Source organism: Ailuropoda melanoleuca, chromosome 14, assembly GCF_002007445.2.
Source record: "Ailuropoda melanoleuca isolate Jingjing chromosome 14, ASM200744v2, whole genome shotgun sequence".
Lineage (NCBI taxonomy): Eukaryota > Metazoa > Chordata > Mammalia > Carnivora > Ursidae > Ailuropoda > Ailuropoda melanoleuca.
Window position 1 is genome coordinate 16507349 of NC_048231.1, and position 20191 is coordinate 16527539.

The 20191-nt window shown below is 42.5% G+C and overlaps 1 protein-coding gene across 34 annotated transcripts in view; it reads left to right on the forward strand.

Moving 5' to 3' along the window:
* Window positions 1-20191, forward strand: part of TTLL5 (tubulin tyrosine ligase like 5) — a 279806-nt gene that overhangs the window by 227259 nt on the left and 32356 nt on the right. For 24 of the 34 annotated variants that reach the window (XR_004620449.1, XR_004620448.1, XR_004620450.1 and 21 more), the window contains one exon: window positions 1837-1945. The exons of the other annotated variants lie outside the window; for them this stretch is intronic. Coding sequence is in view for 21 of the 24 variants with exons in the window: in XM_034643095.1 (XP_034498986.1) it covers window positions 1837-1945 (109 nt within the window). In the remaining 3 variants the exon portion in view is untranslated. The remainder of the gene's footprint in view (window positions 1-1836; window positions 1946-20191) is intronic. 34 annotated transcript variants of the gene reach the window in all.

The following is a 20191-nucleotide window of genomic DNA, read 5'->3' on the forward strand; positions in this document are numbered from 1 at the left end:
GCACTTCAGTGTTCCAATTATAAAGCATGTGTTTTTCTGTATGACACATAGACTGAAAGGTGTTATTCTAGGGGTTCGGAAGGGTGTCCTACAAAAAGGAGGGTAGGTTGCTATTATAAACATTTTTCTTTAAACCCACAAGAAAGGAGAACAACCCCCATAATAAGTCAAACTTTACACGTCTCTCAGAGATGGGACATTTGTGCCTTTGTGCCCGCTCGCTACGCTGACTTTGAAAGGTATTTAGCCCCTGTCTGGTCCAGTTAACTCAGTTGGTTAAACATGGTATTATTGAGTGCATGAATATAGCAAAAGTCTGTTTCCTGGTCCCTTGACCCTCTACAAGTCTAGCCGACCAGGCCTTAAAGCTGTGTCACTTTGTTCATCGGGCGCCTAAATGTGGTACTCGCTCATCCCAGCACACTGTTGAAAAACAGCGCAGAATCCTTTCCCACTGAAGGTGACCTAGCGACATTGTTCTTCTAATTATGAACGTTAGATGAGGTAGTGAATGTGAAAGCTGCTAGCAGAAGGCCTGGAATGCTCCACGAATGTTACTTTTTCCTTGACTTCCCTACTTCAAGCTAAACATTCTGAGTTTGCTGTGGAAGGGAAGGTGTAGAGTCAGCAAATTGGGAAACTTGAGAAGGAAGCTAGAGTGAGGGCCTTTGGCTCAAAGCCAGAGCCATTGGCCTTCATTCTTTATAACCATGGCGTTCTTGAGTTCTGAAGTGGAGATGGTGAACTAAAACTAAAATAGCAGAGAGCCACAGATTAGATAACTGGCATTTCTCTCGTGCTGACTTGATAGTGTAAAGCACCATTCTTGTAGGGTCTGAAGCCATACCGTCTGCCCTCATCCCTGGCCTTAACTTCTGCCTGTGCCTTTTCTGTCCTGGAGTCCAGCCTCTGCCTGCCCCACACCCCAATTTGTTGTGGTGGTGGTGGCAGTGTTTTAAAGCTCTTAAGGGTCTGTAGTTGGTGGAAGGATTCTTACTGCCTTTGGAACACCAATGCTGGATTTCATTTACAAGAAGTGAGAAGCAATGTCCTTGTTAAGTATTGGTTATTTTGGGCCTTGGTAAAACGCACTTTGCGTGGGGATGGGGTAACTCTGGCTGCACACTTCACTGTCTGCCCGTGAGACAAGAGAAAGGAACTTGCTTTAATACAGAATAAACCCAGTGGAGCGTAAACTCTAAGGATCTAGAAGTCACTTTAACTTTGAAGCGAAATTATTTGCCTGGCAGTTCTCAGCAGAGTGACCTATTTTTATTATTAGACTCTTATTCCTTTCACCAAGCATTATATAGTTGTCATGGATCCTGGTTGGATCTGGAGTATAGTAGATTAATAATGTGAAGAAATGAAGCTCTTGAGATGCTTGCCCTAGTGGCTTATATCCTTTTTTTGCTCCCAAAATGTTCTTCTCCCCCCAGAGCCAGAGGGGTAAGAATTTGGGTTGATTACCCACTCTTACAGTGTTAGAAAGCAAAGGCACAGGAAATTCGGTGTCAGCATCTGGGCAAACGATGATCCCCTAAAACCTAGGTTTGGCTTTGGTTTCGTTTTTTTATTTTCTTGAAATACAGATAGCTGTTTATTTTCTCCTTTCTTTATGTTCGATGTATTTCTCAACCTTCTCTTTCCTCCTTTGGTCCTTATGTCGCGCACCACCTAATGCTATATTCTGGGCAGTTTTCCAGGCCTGGTGTCCCTTGCTGTTCTTCTCTCTGGTGGTTGTCCTATCCTAAAACGTAGTTTGAGATTTGACCTCTTGTCCTTTCACCAAGATCAAATAAAGTGTTAAGTAGGGATTTTTTTTACATTTTTCAGGCTCTTTGGAAGCTCCCCATGTTATTTTCGCCAGATCCAAACCCTTGCCCACACAATCTGGAGCCCTTGCTACAGTTACAGGACAGAGAAAATCAAGGGCCAATTTAAGGTAACAGTAAGAATAAGAGCATATTTTTTATGATAACTTGCTGATTTTATATCACAGCAAGAAGCTCAATAGCTATCAAGAGAAGTGATAGTTTCTCAGAATGACAAAGAAATTGGCATTTTATAAAACCAGAGCTCAAAAGGACTCCAAACTGTGGGTCAAAGTTAAGCTCCCGCTAGCTTGCTTCTGTACTGGCCTACCAGTAGGTGGCGCTGTGGCAGTAAGAAATTTCCTTACTATTATGGAGGCTTTTGTTTAAAAATATGGGGACATTGAAGCCAATCGAAGAAAGAAACTAAAACCATAATTGAGTTATCACAAGTAAAGAGTAACAGAATATATCGGAGAACATGATATTTGAAGGTCAAATCGCAAGAGCCTCAAAAGAGAATGAATATTGTTAAAGATATTTATTATTAAAGAAGGCTTTTAGATTAGAGTTGTGTAGCTTGTGAACTGGAGGCAGGAAGGAACAAAATTTTTAAAAAGGTTTTTTTTTGGTGAGGTCGATTAATTGATTATGCTTTTTTCTGAGTTAAGATAAGCATATGGTGTAATTGGCAGCAAAATAAACTATAGACCCCAGTCTGCCACCCGTCCATAAAAATCTCCAACGTTGAAGGGATGGCCTGACATGATCTAGTGAGGCTGTACCCACACCACCAGCGCTGCCCCACAGTGTTTTGTTCCCAGCTGTGGCCTTCAAAACTTTCCAGAAACTTCTATGAAACCACAAGGTTTTGACGATTCCTTTCCTCTTTGCTCTACCGTACATACTAAAGCATTAAAGGCACACCTGCTATGGGCTTAATACCCTTCTTAGCTCTAGGGGAATACTTATAAACTTATTTGAGAAGCATTATTCATCAAAATACCCCAGGAGAGCAAAGGAGGGAGGAAAATTATTTACCCACCACAGGATTCATTTACATTGGATCAGAAAGCTTCAAATACCTTTCCCCAGCCCATCTAAACTCTTTCCAAAAAGGAATGAGAAGAGAGAAAGGAACACCAAATCCATGGCTTGGTCATCTACCAAAATGTAGCAGAGAAACCGAGAACAACCAGAGTTCTATTGGTAATACTTCACCAATGGTCCTTTAATTCTGATACGAAGCAGCCTATCCAGTGATGAACAACTAATAAAATATAGAAAACTAAAGCGAGAAGGTCCGTATTTCCTTAAGGAGACTGGCAGCCAGAAGTATGAATATGACACCAAGCTCCAAACTAAACCAGTGGCTTGCCAAGAAGTACTAATGTCCATCGGTTTCCAGGGCTGTGAGACTTGGACATGCCACAGTTATAATATCACTTTCCTTGAACCTGTTTCATTAGTATCCCTTACAATCCACCCAGAACATTACATGGCAAAATAGGATCATCAGCAAAGAAGACTTGGGAAAGAGCCCATCTCTCAGCACTGAAATCTGTTGCAGACACAGCCCTGCTGAGCCTGAGGTACACATAAGCTCGGGACAGGTGATGCTGTACTTTGTCATTAGCTGAGGTGGTGAGACCTCATGCCTAGTGTGTATGGACTTAGAATACAGAGTGGGTCGGGGGCCTCTGGAGGACCAGCTTCCCGTGGTGCAGCCTAACTGCTGGGAGCTCCAGAGGCAGGCCCACCAGCCTGGCAGGTGGCAGGTGGTAGATGGCGATGGGCTGCCTCCCCCTAAACAGGAGAAATAGGTAGTTTACAAAGTGAAGAGGGAGAACCCCAGAGTCCATAGCCCATCACCTGGATGCTTGCTTTCTCCTTGTTGTGAATGGGGTGTAGACAGAATTACAGCTCGGGCAGAGGTCCCTTCAACCGCAGTCACGAATGTTATCAGCAGCTATAACAGTCCTAGAACCCCTTCATATATGGGTTTAGGGAGGCAGACAGGAGATGAGAGATTGAAGTGTGTTTGCATGGCATGTTATCTAAGACTGAGAAAACATCCGTTGTCCTTATCAAAGAACGAGGGAGCCACACCGAAGCATGTTGAGGACTAAGACTCTCTAAGACCCCCATTCTCCTGCCCCAGGCAAGGGTCGTATTTAAATATATGCATGATTTTGTGTCTTCTTAGATCCTGTATTGTCTGTTTGACATCTCTTCATCACAGAGCCAGTTAACTATGTTTTCTGTATTCTTGATGCTTTCACACTTGGGACCTTACAGGGCCAGGGAGAGACCGCCCATCCCAAGGCTAGCTAATTCCTAAAGATCATATCAGCTTGCCCATGAGTATGCCTTTCAAACAGAAACCAACTAATCCCAAGTTTATACCCCCAACCAACCTCCTTATCTAACTCTCACATGGAAAATCCACCTTTCCCTTGCCCCAAATCACTCCAGGGCCAGGTACCAGGCAGCTGGAAACCACCGTTGTAGCCCAGAGCCCACAGTAATTATTGAAACTAGCCAGTCTTAAGCTGTTTACCCTACCCTGCCTTGCCTTTTCCAGGGAAATCCCAAATAAGGCTCTTGCCTAGACTTTCTCTCCTTGCTCCTGTCTTCCATCTCTTGACCACACTGGTGTTTTCCCCTGTGAGGCACGTAGTGACCCTCTCTCTGGGACCCTGAGTATAATCAGCTTCTTCCTGCCAAGCCTTATTCTCCTCTCTTCCATAGCCACACTGACTTGACCATACCATACCCAACTCGTACATTCTTAGAATATACGGCAACAGAGAGAATATCTTTAATGTGCTTCACAAGGAACCAGGAAAAAAATCTGAATCAATTAGATTTATATCACCAAATTCTAAGCAACTGGTCACGGCACTCGCTTCATTATAGGCTGTATTCTACAAGTGATGTTTTAACAGGATGTGTGGTGCTAGCCTCGCTCTGGCTGCAGCCACACAAGAAGGATGTGGATCCCTCTACGTGGCCAAATCGCCTGGCTGTCAGCCATTGAAATTTCATGCTTTCCTGTCCTGCGGCCTCTTTCTTTTCGTTTGGTAACTGTTCCTACATTCAGAAACAAAACTCAAGCATAGCAGAACAACCTGATTGGAAGTGGGGGAGGAACAACCTGGCTTTCAGTTGGGAGGAAGAAGAGGGATACTTCTGAGATCCCACCCGAAGGGGGTTCATTTGCCTTAAAGAAAACCGGGGAACTCTATTTCTCAAGTGGATTAAGAAGTGGACCACTGAGAGAGATAACATCAGAAAATTGGTATTGTCTCTTGCTGAGCTGGCAAACTCCCAAGAGAGGAGTGATGATTCTTCAATTGTTAACAATTACCACTTTGTTATAAAGAGACGGGGAAAGTGCAGTGGCCCCTTTCTCAAATTACGTTTATGTTACAGAAGCACACACACCCTCTGGAAAAAATGCTTGGCACCCTGGGTGGTTAGACTTGTGCCTACCACCCCAGCTTGTAGCAGATTCGTATTGTCCTGTGTAACAACCCTTCACTTTGGGGGGGAAAGGATCCTGTTTATTCTTGTATTCCTGAACTGGGCAGGTAACCAGCATAACATTGCCTTACTCTGTGAGTTTTTATACTTATCACTACAAGTTATCAGTCTATACTCTGTGGATGTGTGGAACCCACACATCTTGCTGCTAGTTTCAAAGAAATGCTTGTTATAGGTACATACCTTTGCTTTGCCATCCTTATATCCTCAGGTCATAATTGCTCCTAAATGTTCTAAAGAAAGAAAATGGCATGCCATGCCATGCCTGTCTTTGGAAAAAGCAAGCTTTGTACATGGAAATATTTACAACTCTGCTTGCCTGATCTGTAGAATTTACTGGGCCCCAAAGTGTGTGGGTGGGTAACTGTAGGGCGTGGAGAATGGTGGCTTGAAGTCTATTGCTCCATTGGCATGATTGGCATTGACATTTATTCTTTCAAATTATAATTATAAAGGAAAAGGCTCAGCTTTTCTTGTCCTCAGAATGAAGAGCATCACTAGTAAACACAGAACAATAGTCTCTTATACTTCTTTATCTACTCCTCTTTTGAACATGCCAGCGTTTCCATTCAGGACTCCTGTAGGTACCAGGGCTCCTTAACCCAAAGCCAGGTTAAGTAGTTATCTGCTACCAGAGAGGAACAGCTAATGGGCAGCATGTCCCCTTAGCTCTATGGGTAAAACGTAGCATGTATCCCCAGTGCAAGAGGATGTCACTTGGAAAACCAACCCGGTTGTAAGATGATGAGGTGAATTGAAAAGTCAGCTGGTTAGAAGTTGCTGTTTTAGTGTTATTTATTTGTTTATGGTTATCAGGTTAAAAAATCACTCCTTTTACATTCAATTGGACTGAAAAATGGCTTTGAGGTGTTTTTCCCCCTTCCATTCACTTCTCATTTGCTTCCCAGAGAAATTAAGACATGTTTGTTCATGGGACGAACCCAAATGAAGATATTTTAGAATTCGACCAGTGTTTTGTTTTTTTGGTGGTGGTGGTGGTTGTTGTTTTAATTTCTTATGGCTAAGCTGCAAAATGTATTAGGTAATGAATTGTTTGTAGTTAATCAGGTATTGGAACCTGGCATCTTGAAAACCACAGCTCTTTTTTAGAAAGACAACTCCTTGCAGGCCTTCTTCTGTGTTTAGCCATCCTTGCTGCTGTTCTCCGAGATAAATTGCCGTTGTGTGTATGTACATATTCTTACCCTCCTCTTTTATGCAGAGAAGTCGAGTTGTCTCAATAGCCTTTTGATTAATAAAAGAGAGACAGCCTCAGTTTACCTCTGTTAAGGAAAGTTAGCGTACATAAACGTAGGGAACGGTCTATGGGGCCAGACCTCATAAAAACCTACAACCGTATTCGGGGCCATTAGCGGTGGCTAATCAGTGCTCACCAGCACATTTGCCAGTCCGTCCCTGTGGCCAGGTCAGCGGCTGACCTCCACCATTCTTATCCTTCTTATCCTCTAAAGGTCCAGTTAGGTTTTGTCTTGTCTGATAGTGTGTATTCATATAATTAGATTTATCTTGCCTGTTCTCCTGGCTTCAAGTAAAATGCTTAATCTTGAGTTAAAATGCTTTAACCTTAAAGATTTCATAAATAATGCATTTTATTATTAAACAGTCTTAAAAATCAGAATAACATTCCTTATAAATTACCTAGTACATTATTTCTAGCCTTCTTCTTGAAATATTATAAAACTACTTTCTCGAAAACAGAGAGTGACTGATCACTATTCTTCAGATGACAACTTCTTAAACACATTGGGAGCCCTACTCTAAACTCATTTGTTACAAAGCAGAATCCAGTATAAAGACGTTCTACTTTAGACCACATCCAAGGATCTCACTTTAAGGGAACAAAGTCGAAATGAGGTTTAGTTTATTTGAGAAACACCCTCCTTCAGCTTTTGTCCCTCTATACCAACTGATGGGAGCTCTTTGACCTTATAACAGGTTTTGTTTTTGGACACTAAACTGTCTTTTTTATTCTTTTTTGATTTCTTCGTGAATTTTTTATGCTTCTCCTAAATTGTCTACTACCTGAAACTGAACACCATATTCTAGTCGTAGAGATCCACCTAGTATTACGTGTAGGGTAGGTAATATATGACTTCTGGAGGCATATATTATATTTTATTTATAGTGCACAGTGCTCTCAAAAACAAAACAAGTTCTCTCAACCTTTACCTCCTACCTTCCCTACTTACTCTTGCTTCAACTTCAGTGCCATAGTATGGTGTTTCCGAAAAACTTTAAAAATAAAATTACCGTACGATTCAGAAGTCCACTTCTGGATGTATAAACAAAAGGAACTGAAAGGAGGGTCTTGAACAAATGTTTGTACGCCCATGTCCATAGCAGCTTTATTCACAATAGACTAAAGGTGGAAGCAACCCACGTGTCCATCCACGGACGAATGGATCAACAAGACGTGGTGTGTACATACGATGGAATAGTATTCAGCCTTTCAAGAAGAAGGAAATTCTGACACACATTACATCATGGAAAAACCTAGAGGATTTATGCTAACTGAAATGAGCCAATCACAGGAAGACAAATAGTGTATAATTCTACTTATTTGAGGTAGCTAGAGCGGTCAAATTCAGAGACAGAAAGCAGAATGGTTGTTACCAGGGCTGGCCAGATGGGAGAATGGGGTTTATTTTTCAGTGGGTACAGAGTTTCAGTTTTGTTTTTTTGTTTTTAAGTAGGCTCCATGTGGGGCTTGAAGTCACGACCCTGAGATCAAGACCTGAGCTTACCCAGCTGAGCCACCCAGGTGCCCCCCAAGTTGCAGTTTTTTAAGATGAAAAAAGTTCTGCAGATAGATGGTAATGATGATTGCACAATGTGAATGTTCCTAATGCCCTGAACTGTTCCCTTTAAAGTGATTAAGCTGATCATTTTTCCCCTGTCCCCCACCTCCGGCAGCTGCAAACCTGTTCTCTGCATCTCTGAGCTTGGTTTGGGTTTGTTTGTTTTTTTTAGATGTCAAATATAAGTGAGATCATACGGTATATGCCTTTTTCTGTCTGACTTATTTTACTTTAGTATAATGCCCTCAGGGTCTATCCATGTTGACACAAATGACAAGATTTCATTCTTTTTTATGGCTGAATAATACTCTGTTGTGTATATGTCCCTCATTTTTGTTATTCGTTCATCCATTTACGGACACTTAGATTGTTTCTACATTTTGGTTGTTATAAGTAATGCAATGAACAGAGGGTAAACATGCAGTGAATTAGTGGTTTTGTTTTCTTTGGGTAAATACCCAGAAGTGGAATTGCTGGATCATATGAAAGTTATAGTTTTAATATTTTGAGGAACCTCCACAGTGTTTTACATAGTGGCCATACCCGTTTACATCTCCGCCAACAGTGCAACGCTTGTTATTTCTTGTCTTTTTGATACTAGCCGTTCTAACAGGTGTGAGGTGCTATCTCCATGTGGTTTTGATTTGCATTTCCCTGGTGATTAGGAATGTTGAGCACCTTTACCTATACTTGTTTGCCATTTGTATGTCTTCTTCGGAAAAATGTCTATTGGGTTCCTCTGCCATGTTTATTTTAAGTAGGCTCCATGTCCAGCATGGAGCCCAGTGTGGGGCTTGAACTCATGACTCTGAGATCAAGACCTGAGATGAGATCAAGAGTCAGATGATTGCCTGAGCCACCCAGATGTCCCTCTTCTGCCATTTTTAATTGGATTGTTTGTTTTTACTACTGAGTTTTATGAGTTCTTTATATATTTTGGATATTAACCCTATATCAGATACATGATTTGCAAATATTTTCTTCCATTTGGCAGGTTGCCTTTTCATTTTGTTGTTTCCTTTACTGTAGAGAGGCTTTTTGGTTTGATGTAGTCCCACTTGTTTATTTTTGCTGTCGTTGCCTGTCCTTTGATGTCAAATCCAAAAAATCATCACTAAGACCCATGTTAAGGAGCTTACCGCTTATGTTTTCTTCTGGGAGTTTTATGGTTTTAGGTCTTACTTTCAAGTCTTTAGTCCATTTTTTAGTTAATTTTTGTGTGTGGTTGAGATAGGAGTCCAATTTCATTCTTTTATATGTGGCTGTCCAGTTTTTCCAACACCATTTATTGGATACTGTCCTTTTCCCATTGTATATTTTTGGCTCCTTTGTCCTAAATTACTTGACCATATATGCATGGCTTTATTTCTGGATTCTCTCTTCTGTTGGTCAATGTGTCTGCTTTTATGCCAGTGCCATATGTCATACTGTTTTGATTTCTAGAGCTTTGTAGTATAGTTTGAAATCAGGAAGCATAATGCCTCCAACTTTGTTCTTTGTCAAGATAGCTTTGGCTCTTTGGGGTCTTTTGTGGTTCCATACAAATTTTAGGATTGTTTGTTTTATTTCTGCGAAAAATGCCATTGGAATTTTGATATGGATTACACTGAATCTGTAGATTGCCTTGTGTAGTATTGACATTTTTTTTAAAGATTTATTTATTTATTAGAGAGAGACAGCCAGCGAGAGAGGGAACACAAGCAGGGGGAGTGGGAGAGGAAGAAGCAGGCTCATAGTGGAGGAACCTGATGCGGGGCTCGATCCCATAACGCCGGGATCACACCCTGAGCCGAAGGCAGACGCTTAACGGCTGAGCCACCCAGGTGCCCCAGTATTGACATTTTAACAATATTAATTCTTCCAGTCCATGAGCATGGAATATTTTCCATTTATTTGTTGTCTTCTTCAATTTCTTTCATCAATGTCTTATAGTGTTTGGTATATAACTCTTTCACATCCTTGGTTAAATTTATTCCTAAATATTTTTTTCTCTTTGATATAGTTGTCAATGCAGTTATTTTCTTAATTACTCTGATAGTTTGTTGTTACTGTATAGAAATGTAACAGATTTTTGTATATTGATTTTGTATCCTGAAACTTTGCTGAATTCGTTTATTAGTTTTAAGAGTTTTCTGGTGGAGGTCTTGGGGTTCTGTCTTTATAATATCATGTCATCTACTAATAGAGACAGTTTTACTTATTTTCTGATTTGGATGCCTTTTATTTCTTGTGTATGCATCTTGCTAGGACTTCTAATACTTTGTTGAATAAAAGTGGGGAGGGTGGGCATCCTTGTCTTGTTCTTGATCTTAGAGGACAAGCTGTCAGCTCTTTACTATTGAGTATGATGTCGGCTATGGGCCTGTCATATTTGGCCTTTATTGTGTTGAGGAATGTTCCCTCTATACCCAGTTTGTTGAGAGTTTTTATCATAAATGTATGGTGAATTTTGTCAAATGCTTTTTATGCATCAATTGAGATGATCATATAATTATATTTTTATCCTTCATTTTATTAATGTGGTGTGTCACATTGATTGATTTGCAGACGTTGCACCGTTGTTGCATGCGTGGAATAAATCCCACCTGATCATGGTGTACAATCCGTTTATTGCATTGCTGAATTCAGTTTGACTGTTTTGTTGAGGATTTTTGCATCTACGTTCAGCAAAGATATTGGCCTGAAATTTTCTTCTGGTAGCCTTGTCTGGTTTTAGTACCAGGGTAATGTTGGACTCGTAAAATGACTTTGAAAGTGAGTAGAAGAGGAGGGAACCTGGGGCGCCTGGGTGGCACAGCGGTTAGGCATCTGCCTTCGGCTCAGGGCGTGATCCCGGCGTTAGGGGATCAAGCCTCACATCAGGCTCCTCCGCTATGAGCCTGCTTCTTCCTCTCCCACTCCCCCTGCTTGTGTTCCCTCTCGCTGGCTGTCTCTATCTCTGTCGAATAAATAAATAAAATCTTTTAAAAAAAAAAAAAAGGAAAGAAAAAGAAGAGGAGGGAACCCTTCCACCTTTTGGAAGAGTTTGGGAAAGATTGGCATTAATTCTGTAAATGTTTGGCGGAATTCACCAGTGAAGCTGCCTGGTCCTGGACTTCTGTATGTTGGAAGGTTTTTGATTACTGACTCGATCTCATTTATGTTATGTGTATTTTACCACAGTTTTAAAAAGACAATAGATTATGTGTGTAAATGCACCTTGTACAGTGGTTGGCACATGATGGGTACTCGGTAAATGGTGGTTCTTACTATTTGTCACGTTCAAAGCACATGGTATCACAAAGTTCCCCTTATGATCTTTGAGGTCATGTTGTTATTAGACAATGTCAGAAGTTAGGTCCCCTAGAAAGTAAACTCTAGGATGGAGATTGGTGTGCAAGAGGTTTATTAAGGGGTGCTCCTGGGATCAATTCCTATAGAAGGGAAGGGAATGGAAGGAAATGGGATTGGACTACGGGAGACATTGGGCTGTGGCACAGCAACAAGGACGGGCTCGGTTGGTGCCACAGGGAATACAAAGCCGGCCTGTCAGAGCTGTGAGTTGTAGTGAGGGAGCTGGGATACTGCTTTTGTACGTACTTTAGGCCGATCCGTCATTAGATACGGGCTGTCTGGGAAGAGGACATGCCTTTGACAACTAAAACTCCTTATTTCCGTGGCTCCTAGTTCGTTCAGGCTTATCTCCAGTCCTCTGTATTAATGAGTAAAATTTCCATGCTGTCAGTCCTATCGGTGAGAAAAGAATCAGGGAATTTTCAGCTGGCTGCAGTAGTGCTTTCCAAACTGTCCCTATTGGAGCACTAGTTATTTCCTTTCCAGGCCTGTGTAGACTGGTACTTTTGTAAAATACGCTAAAAATAAATTACTAGAGAAACTAAATAAGAAAAGAAGACATCTAACATACCAGCTCAAATTCATTATTATTAGATTCACCAGGCATAAAATTGCTGGCCATATTCAATAACAGATTTTAACTGCCTACTTTCGAATTCTAAATTTGTCTCATTGTAGACTAATAACAAAGAGTTCTCAGGCTGGTACCAATCCAGGACTCCACTCTAAATAGTCCTGGGTTATAGGACCCTTGCAAAACATTGTCGGTGTCCTTCCTAGCCAGCACTGGCCGTATATACATTGGGTTATGTGAATGTGGTGTTTCAACCTCGAGACCCGATCTTTGCTCTTGCGGGGGAATCAATAGTTCTCTTCAAGTCTGGCCTGAACCCAGGAATACCATGAACACCACAGGTTCCAGATATATATAGTCCTGAGGCCATTCCTTACTCGTGTTTTCATCTGCTTCCTCCTAGAATCAATTACGTAAATGAGAAAAGAGATGGAGTTTATAAGGATCTAATGGACGAAAGGGACAGAGACTGTTTTCTTGTTTTGTTAGTCATCAGGCCGTTCCTGTTCCTGACACTAGGATAACTGACTCATCTCTCAGCATCACCCTCTCAGGACATTTGGTGTCGGGATAGGGAGATAAGAGGACAGGGAAAGGAGGTCTGCCAAGTAGAGTATAACCTTCAGGAAAAAGATGCTAGTGAAAACAAAGGAGTCTTGATCTAGTCAAAGAGTTTATCAAGCTTTATCATTTAGTTCAGGGAGTTCGACCTAACCCATGGTTGTAGCTTTGGTTGATCTATGAGTCCCCTGCATTTGTGCCTTTATTCAAGAGGATGCTCAGAGTGACCCCAAAACTAATAGTAACTTAATTCTCTAGTTTGAAATATGGATTCGGTTTCCCTACTTGCAAGGAGTCAAGCTCGAGTCACCAAACATTCTCATTTGGACCTATGGTACTAGCTTCTCCCAGCATCAACCCTCGCCTTCCCTGCTCTTTCTTTCCATTCTCCACATCACTGTGCACTAAGCTTTTCAAAATGCAAGCTGTTTCTGACACACACGCCACTTAAAGCCCTTCGGAAAGGCTGACAATTACTCTTAAGATAAGGGTAAAACTAGATAAGAGGTCTCACATGGCCTGCCTACCTTTCATCCTGATGTCACATCATCTGCCCTCCATGCTTCCTCCACACTAGCCATCCTGGCCGTCTCTGAGCTCCCCCCACCGTCCCTGGGTCCACAGAGCTTCCTCTCATGCTCTCCTCCCATCCTCGGGTGTGTTTGCTTTTTCTGGCCTCTCTGACAGGGCATGTCCCCTGCAGAGACCTGTGCAGTGCTCCTTTGTGGCATTTGTTACAGTTCTTTGCAATTTTCCATTGGTGTCTGTCTTCCTCACTAGACTGCAACAGTGTCACTCACCTTCGTACACCCCGGGTGGAGCATAAAACCTGGTATAGAGCAGGCCTGCCGTAGGTATTTGTGGTTGAGTGAATTAGCATTCTCTTCCTCACTTAGAAGAAACCAAGGTGCAGAGACTAGGAAACAGCTTCAGTCCACGTAACTGGTGGATGGAGAAGTGGGTTTGAACCTAAATGTGACTTCAGAGCCCTTGCTCTTCACCAGTATAATAACAGCGACAGTGGGCTTCTTTTTATCCAGCACATGTTATATGCCAGCATTGTGGCTTGGTCACATTTCATCGTTTCAACCAGACAAAAGAAGGTGGCTTTGTTACCTAGTTTGTGTATGAGCAGACTAAGGCTGAGAGAAGTGAACTACCTTGTCCAAGTCCCACAATCAATGGTGGAGCTGAAATCCAAAGCCAGACAGCTTTATTTCCAGAACTTGCTGAGCTGCCTCGTCATATCAAAATGCTAGGCCCCTCAAGATGATTTCATGTTCCCAGCTTCATTTTCCTCATGGAGCTAGGTGGCTGGTAGCCCGACCCTCCAGCCCGAATCTCTCCGAAGTGTCTGGTGATTATCTCCAATCACTCAGTTAGGGGGGATTCCTGGTAGTGTGGAGACACTTATGGGCGAGGTGGGCTTGCCTTTCCTCCAAGTATTTCACATTCCCTGTTTGTATGGAACCAGACCGGGAAGGAGGAGGATAAGGATCAAGGTGGGCCTGTGCCTCCACTCCCACTGATGGGAGGGTCGGGGAAGGTGATAGGCTTTCCCACGCCTCCTGCAACACCTCTGAAGGGGCAGCAGTTCTGACTGGCAGAGGGAACTTAGATGGGAATGGAGCAAGGAACCTGGGCAGCAGGAGGGGAGTAAAGGTGGGAGGTGGGAGGGTTGGGGGAAAAGGGAGAGGACAGAAGAGCTTTCCCTTCAGGTAGCAGAAGCTCAAAACACCAGTGGCTTATATAAGTGAAGGATTTATTTTTCTTACATGTCAAGAAATTCGGAGACAGCTAACACAGCTCTTCGGAGACGTAATGGAGGAGCCAGGCTCCTCTCTTCTGCTTGACCAACCCTAAAGCGTTGGCGTTCATTTTTTTTGGGGGGGGGGTCACAGGGTGGTTCCTGTTCCTACTGGCATTGTGTCCATGTTCCAGACAAGAAAGGGGTTTGGGAGGAAAGGCAAAAGACAGATGCCAGCTAAATCTCCCCACTTTAAAAAAAGCTTCCTTGGAAGCCCCGCAGTTCCAACTAATACATCATTGGCCTGCCCTGGACCCCAGGCTCACTTTTCCTAGCAACAAACGAGTCTGGAGAGGTAGTCTTTTGGCTGGGCACACTGCCTCCCCAAGCAAACTGAACTTCTCTTATTGTGGGATAAGGGAAGAATGGGTGTTGAGAAACATCCATCAGTTTCTGTCACAACACGTTTTTTTCCATAGACTCCTCCCCTGCTGGATGGACTCCCATCACCTTTCTGCAGCCCTTCTCCACCAGCTTCTTGACTCTGCAAAGAGGAACACCATTCCTTAACCCTAGTTTGCCCTAGAGCTTGCTCTTAGTACGTGGGGGCTGGGAGGGGGGTGTACCTGATACGTGAAGGTTTAAGGAACACAAGAGAGTCCCCGTCTTCCTGGAGGAAAGGTCATTACAAGAGAGGAGGATGCGGGGGAAAATGAGCCGTAGAGAAAAAAAAGAACCCTGTAAATGTGTTTCTTAATTAAAATGATAAATTTGCTCTAAGCATAGTATAAATTTACAGTATAGCGCATTCATTTGCATGAACTATTCACTATTTGCTCTTGATTGTTCTGTAGCAGAATGATTACGTACACTCAAATTATGCAGGTTAACCTGGTTGCTAAGTTTAACTTCATTACGATACTAAATTCTTTTCATGTGTTGTCTTCCTGAGGTTTTGCTCACAGTACAGCTGCTTCAGAAACAGAGAGAGGTTATTAATGACCCCTGTTTCATTTAAAGAAAAGCTTCCTTGTGTTTCAGGTCTTCTCTGAGATTCTCCAAAAAGAATACAGCTGGAGCCTGGTAGTAATGAGTCAGAGAATTTTAAACAGGATGTAAAACTAACAATAAATACAAAGCTATAAATACAAATAAAGTAATCAAGACAGTGTGGCATAGGACAGATCAGTGGACTGGAACTGAGAGTCCAGAAATAAATGCACACGTGTATGGCCAGTTGCTTTTCCACAAAGGCGCCAAGAAGAGAGAATAGTCTTTTCAACTTATGGTTGAAGAGACTGGTGGTACTGGAACAATTGGTTATCCACATGCAAAAGAATGAAGTGGGATTCATTCCTCATACCATACACAAAAATAAACTCAAAATTGATGGGGCGCCTGGGTGGCACAGCGGTTGAACGTCTGCCTTCGGCTCAGGGCATGATCCCAGTGTTATGGGATCGAGCCCCACATCAGGCTCCTCTGATATGAGCCTGCTTCTTCCTCTCCCACTCCCCCTGCTTGTGTTCCCTCTCTCACTGGCTGTCTCTATCTCTGTCAGATAACTAAATAAAATCTTTAAAAAAAAAAAAACAAAATTGATAAAAGATCTCAATGTAAGGGCTAAAACTATAAAATTCCTAGAAGAAACAAAGGAGTAAAACTTCATGTCCTTGGATTAGGCAACAATTTCTTAGATACAACATCAAAAAGCACAAGCAACAAAAATTAAATGGATGTTTGATTTCATCAAAATTCAAAAAAATCATGTGCTTCAAAAGGTGCCACCAAGGCATCACAATTCCGGACTTCAAGCTCTATTACAAAGCTGTCATCACCAAGACAGTAGGGTACTGGCACAAAAACAGACACATAGGTCAATGGAACAGAAGAGAGAGCCCAGAAATGGACCCTCAACTCTATGGTCAACTAATCCTCGACAACGCAGGGAAGAATATCCAATGGGAAAAAGACAGTCTTTTCAACAAATGGTGTTGAATGGACAGAAGAATGTGCAGAAGAATGAAACTGGACCATTTCCTTACACCATACACAAAAGTAGACTCAAAATGAATGAAAGACCTAAATGTGAGACAGGAATCCATCAGAATCCTAGAGAACACAGGCAGCAACCTCTTTGACCTCGGCCACAGCAACTTCTTGCTAGACATGTCTCCAGAAACAAGGCAAACAAAGGCAAAAATGAGCTATTGGGACTTCATCAAGATAAAAAGCTTTTGCACAGCAAGGAAAACAGTTGACAAAACCAAAAGACAGCCGACACAATGGGAGACGATATTTGAAAATGCCTTATCAGATAAAGGGCTAATATCCAAAATCTATAAAGAACTTACAAAACTCAACACCCAAAGAACAAATAATCCAATCCGGAAACGGGCAGAAGATGCGAACAGACATTTCTCCAAAGAAGATATACAAATGGCCAACAGACATACGAAAAAATGCTCAACGTCACTCAGCATCAAGGAAATACAAATCTAAACCACAATGAGATACCACCTCACACCAGTCAGAATGGCTAAAATTAACAAGTCAGGAAATGACAGATGTTGGCGAGGATGTGGAGAAAGGGAACCCTCTTACACTGCTGGTGGGAATGCAGGCTGGTGCAGCTACTCTGGAAAACAGTATAGAGGTTCTTCAAAAAGTTAAAAATAGAGCTACCCTATGACCCAGCAATTGCACTACTAGGGATTTACTCCAAAGATACAAATGTAATAATCTGAAGGGGCACCTGCATCCCAATGTTTATAGCAGCAGTGTCCACAATAGCTAAACTATGGAAAGAGCCCAGATGTCCATTGACGGATGAATGGATGAAGAAGATGTGGTGTATATATATATATACACAATGGAATGAATACTACTCAACCATCAGGAAAAAAAAAAAAGAAATCTTGCCATTTGCAACGACGTGGATGGAGGGTGTTACGCTAAGTCGGAGAAAGACAATTATCACGTGATTTCACTCATATGTGGAATTTAAGAAACAAAACAGAGGAGCATAGGAGAAGGGAGGGAAAAATAAAACAAGACGAAATCAGAGAGGGAAGCAAACCATAAGAGACTGTTAATCACAGGAAACAAACTGAGGGTTACTGGAGAGGAGGGAGTATGGGGTAATGGGTGATGGGCATTAATGAGGGCACTTGATGTAATGAGCACTGGGTGTTCTATGAGACTGATGAATCACTGACCTCTACCTCTGAAACTAATAATACACTATATGTTAATTAATTGAATTTAAATAAAATAAAATTTAAAAAAATAAATTTAAAAAAAGGTGCCATCAAGAAAGTGAAAAGACAGCTTATAGAATAAAAGAAGACTTTTGCAAATTATATATCTGGCAAGGGACTTAACTCCAGAATACCTACAGATCTTGTCCAGCTCAACATAAAGAGACAGGTGACCCTGTTTTAAAAATGAGCAAAGCATGTGGACATTCCTCCAAAGAAGATATACAAATGGACGATAAGCACCTGAAAAGCTGGATCATTAGGCATTAGGAAAGCTCAAATAAGAATCCCAGTGAAATGCCACTTCACACCCACTAGATGGCTGTAATCAAGACAGATAACCAGTAGGTGTTGATACAGACACTGGAACTCTCGTGCTTTGCTGGTGGGAATGGTGTAACAGCTTTGGAAAAAGATCTTGGCAGTGTCTCCAACAGTTAAACATAGCGTTACCATAAGGCCTGGCAATTTGATTCCTAAATGCGTATCTAAGAGAAATGAAAACACTGTCTACGTGAAAACTCATGTAGATTGTGTGACTCAACCAGTAGATTGTGTGACTCGATCTCTGGGTTGTGAGTTCAAGCCCCACACTGGGTGTGGAGCCTACTTAAAAAAAAACCAAACTTCTCCCTCTCCTCGCCCGCCGCCCCCCCACCCCGCTCGTGCCCCCTGCTCATGCTCTCTCTTTCTAAAATACATAAAGTCTTAAAAAAAAATTGTACGTGAATATTCATAGCAGCATGCCTTAATAGCCAAAATGTGGAAACAACCTGAACGTCTATCAGATAATGAATGGATAGACTGTGGCATATCCGTACAACGAATACTGTTCAGCCATGAAAAAGAATGAAGTATGATGCAGGCTACGACACGGATGGACCTTGGAGACGTAAAGCCACCACATATTGAATGATTCTATTTATGTGACATGTCCAGACTAGGCAAATGCATAGAGATAGAAAGTAGATCAGTGGTTGCCTAGGGCTAGGTGGGGAGAATGGGGTCTGGGGAGTGGCTGCCAGTAGGCATAGGGGTTTCTTTTCGGGGTAATGACAATGTTCTATAATCAGATTGTGGTGATGGTTACACTAAAGACCGCTGAAATGGGTGAATTGTATTAGTATGTGAAATAGATCTCAAATCTTTAAAGAGTTAATAGTTGATATCTAAATAGTAAAAAGACAAAAAGCCCTCCGTGTAAGCAGTCACATTGTACTCACTTGTTAGCCAGATTTTTAGTAAGTACTTATTAAGTGCCTCCAGTTCATTAAGTCGGCAGATTGTTGACTGTGCCCTTTGTACGGGTCTGCTGCAAGGTCGCGGGCAGAGAGGTCCTGCGCCCAGCTTTGCCCCCAGTCTTTGACGTTTCCAAGGAAGGTGGTGTGCCTGGGGGATAGCAGCTGTCCCTGGGCCTAGCCTCTCTTGCTTTTTTCCCCGTTTGGAAAGGTGTCAGGCTCCAGAGCATGTCTGTGGCTTTAGTCAGCACAGAGCAAGGAGGACCTTAACTACAGTTTCAGAGCCTTAAGCTTCACCTCGTGCTCCAAATCCAAAACAGAGCAGCTGAGAATGGGGTTAGCCGTGCCACCAATTGCTTCTCCCCCATTGTTAATCCCCCTAATTCTGCCATCCACAGGCACCCCTCCCTGCACACTGTCCTGTTGCCAGCTTGTGATAGGAGTGAACAAGTGGTTTGGCTTTGAAAGGTGATTCTTAGAGACACCTCAAGTGACCCAGCCCCGGGCTTGCCAGGGTGCTCTTGACGTTCGTCGCCGTGGGGCACTGGGGCTCTCTGACTGAAGCACGCTTGCCAGTCAGGCCAGGCCTGCAGGGAAAGTAACCTCTATGGACTCCCCTGAGATCCTGGCCTCGCTGGCAGGCTCGTCAGGGAGAGCATTTCCCTGCTAGGTGTGGACGGTGAGAAACCTCTGGGGCTTCTTGGCTCTTAGAGCAGCATTCATGCTCTGGCCTTTGGATTATGAAATCACCTGAAATCATGGCGCAGCGGGCTTTGTGATAATTATATATCTTATACACTGTATTTTTGCTTTGCTCTGTCATTACCTGGTCAGGATGTTACAGCTTATTTAAAATTTCATCCATCTTGGGGCGCCTGGCTGGCTTGGTCGGTAGAGCATGCAACTCTTGATCTTGGGGTTGTGAGTTTGAGCCCCACGCTGGGTGTAGACTTCACTTTAAAAAAAAAAAAAACTTAAAAATCTTAAAAAAATAAAAATAATAAGATTTCATCTATTTATTTCACAAATCCTGGATTTTATGCCCCCCCCAAATGAGTCACTTTTCAGTTTACATGTACTTTTTTCACAGAGCCTCAGAATGGAACTCATTCTCTCTGTTCCCAAATTGATGAATTTATCAGTGTACTAAGGGGTTCGTTATATTTAGGAAAGAATACCTCCTCGGAGCGTGTGGACCAAGGAATGCAACTGGAAAGTGGGGGTTAACAGCGCATGGTTGCGTGTGAGTTACTGTCACGTGTGTCTCTCTCATCCCCGCTGCCCGTGCTCCTGGAGCTT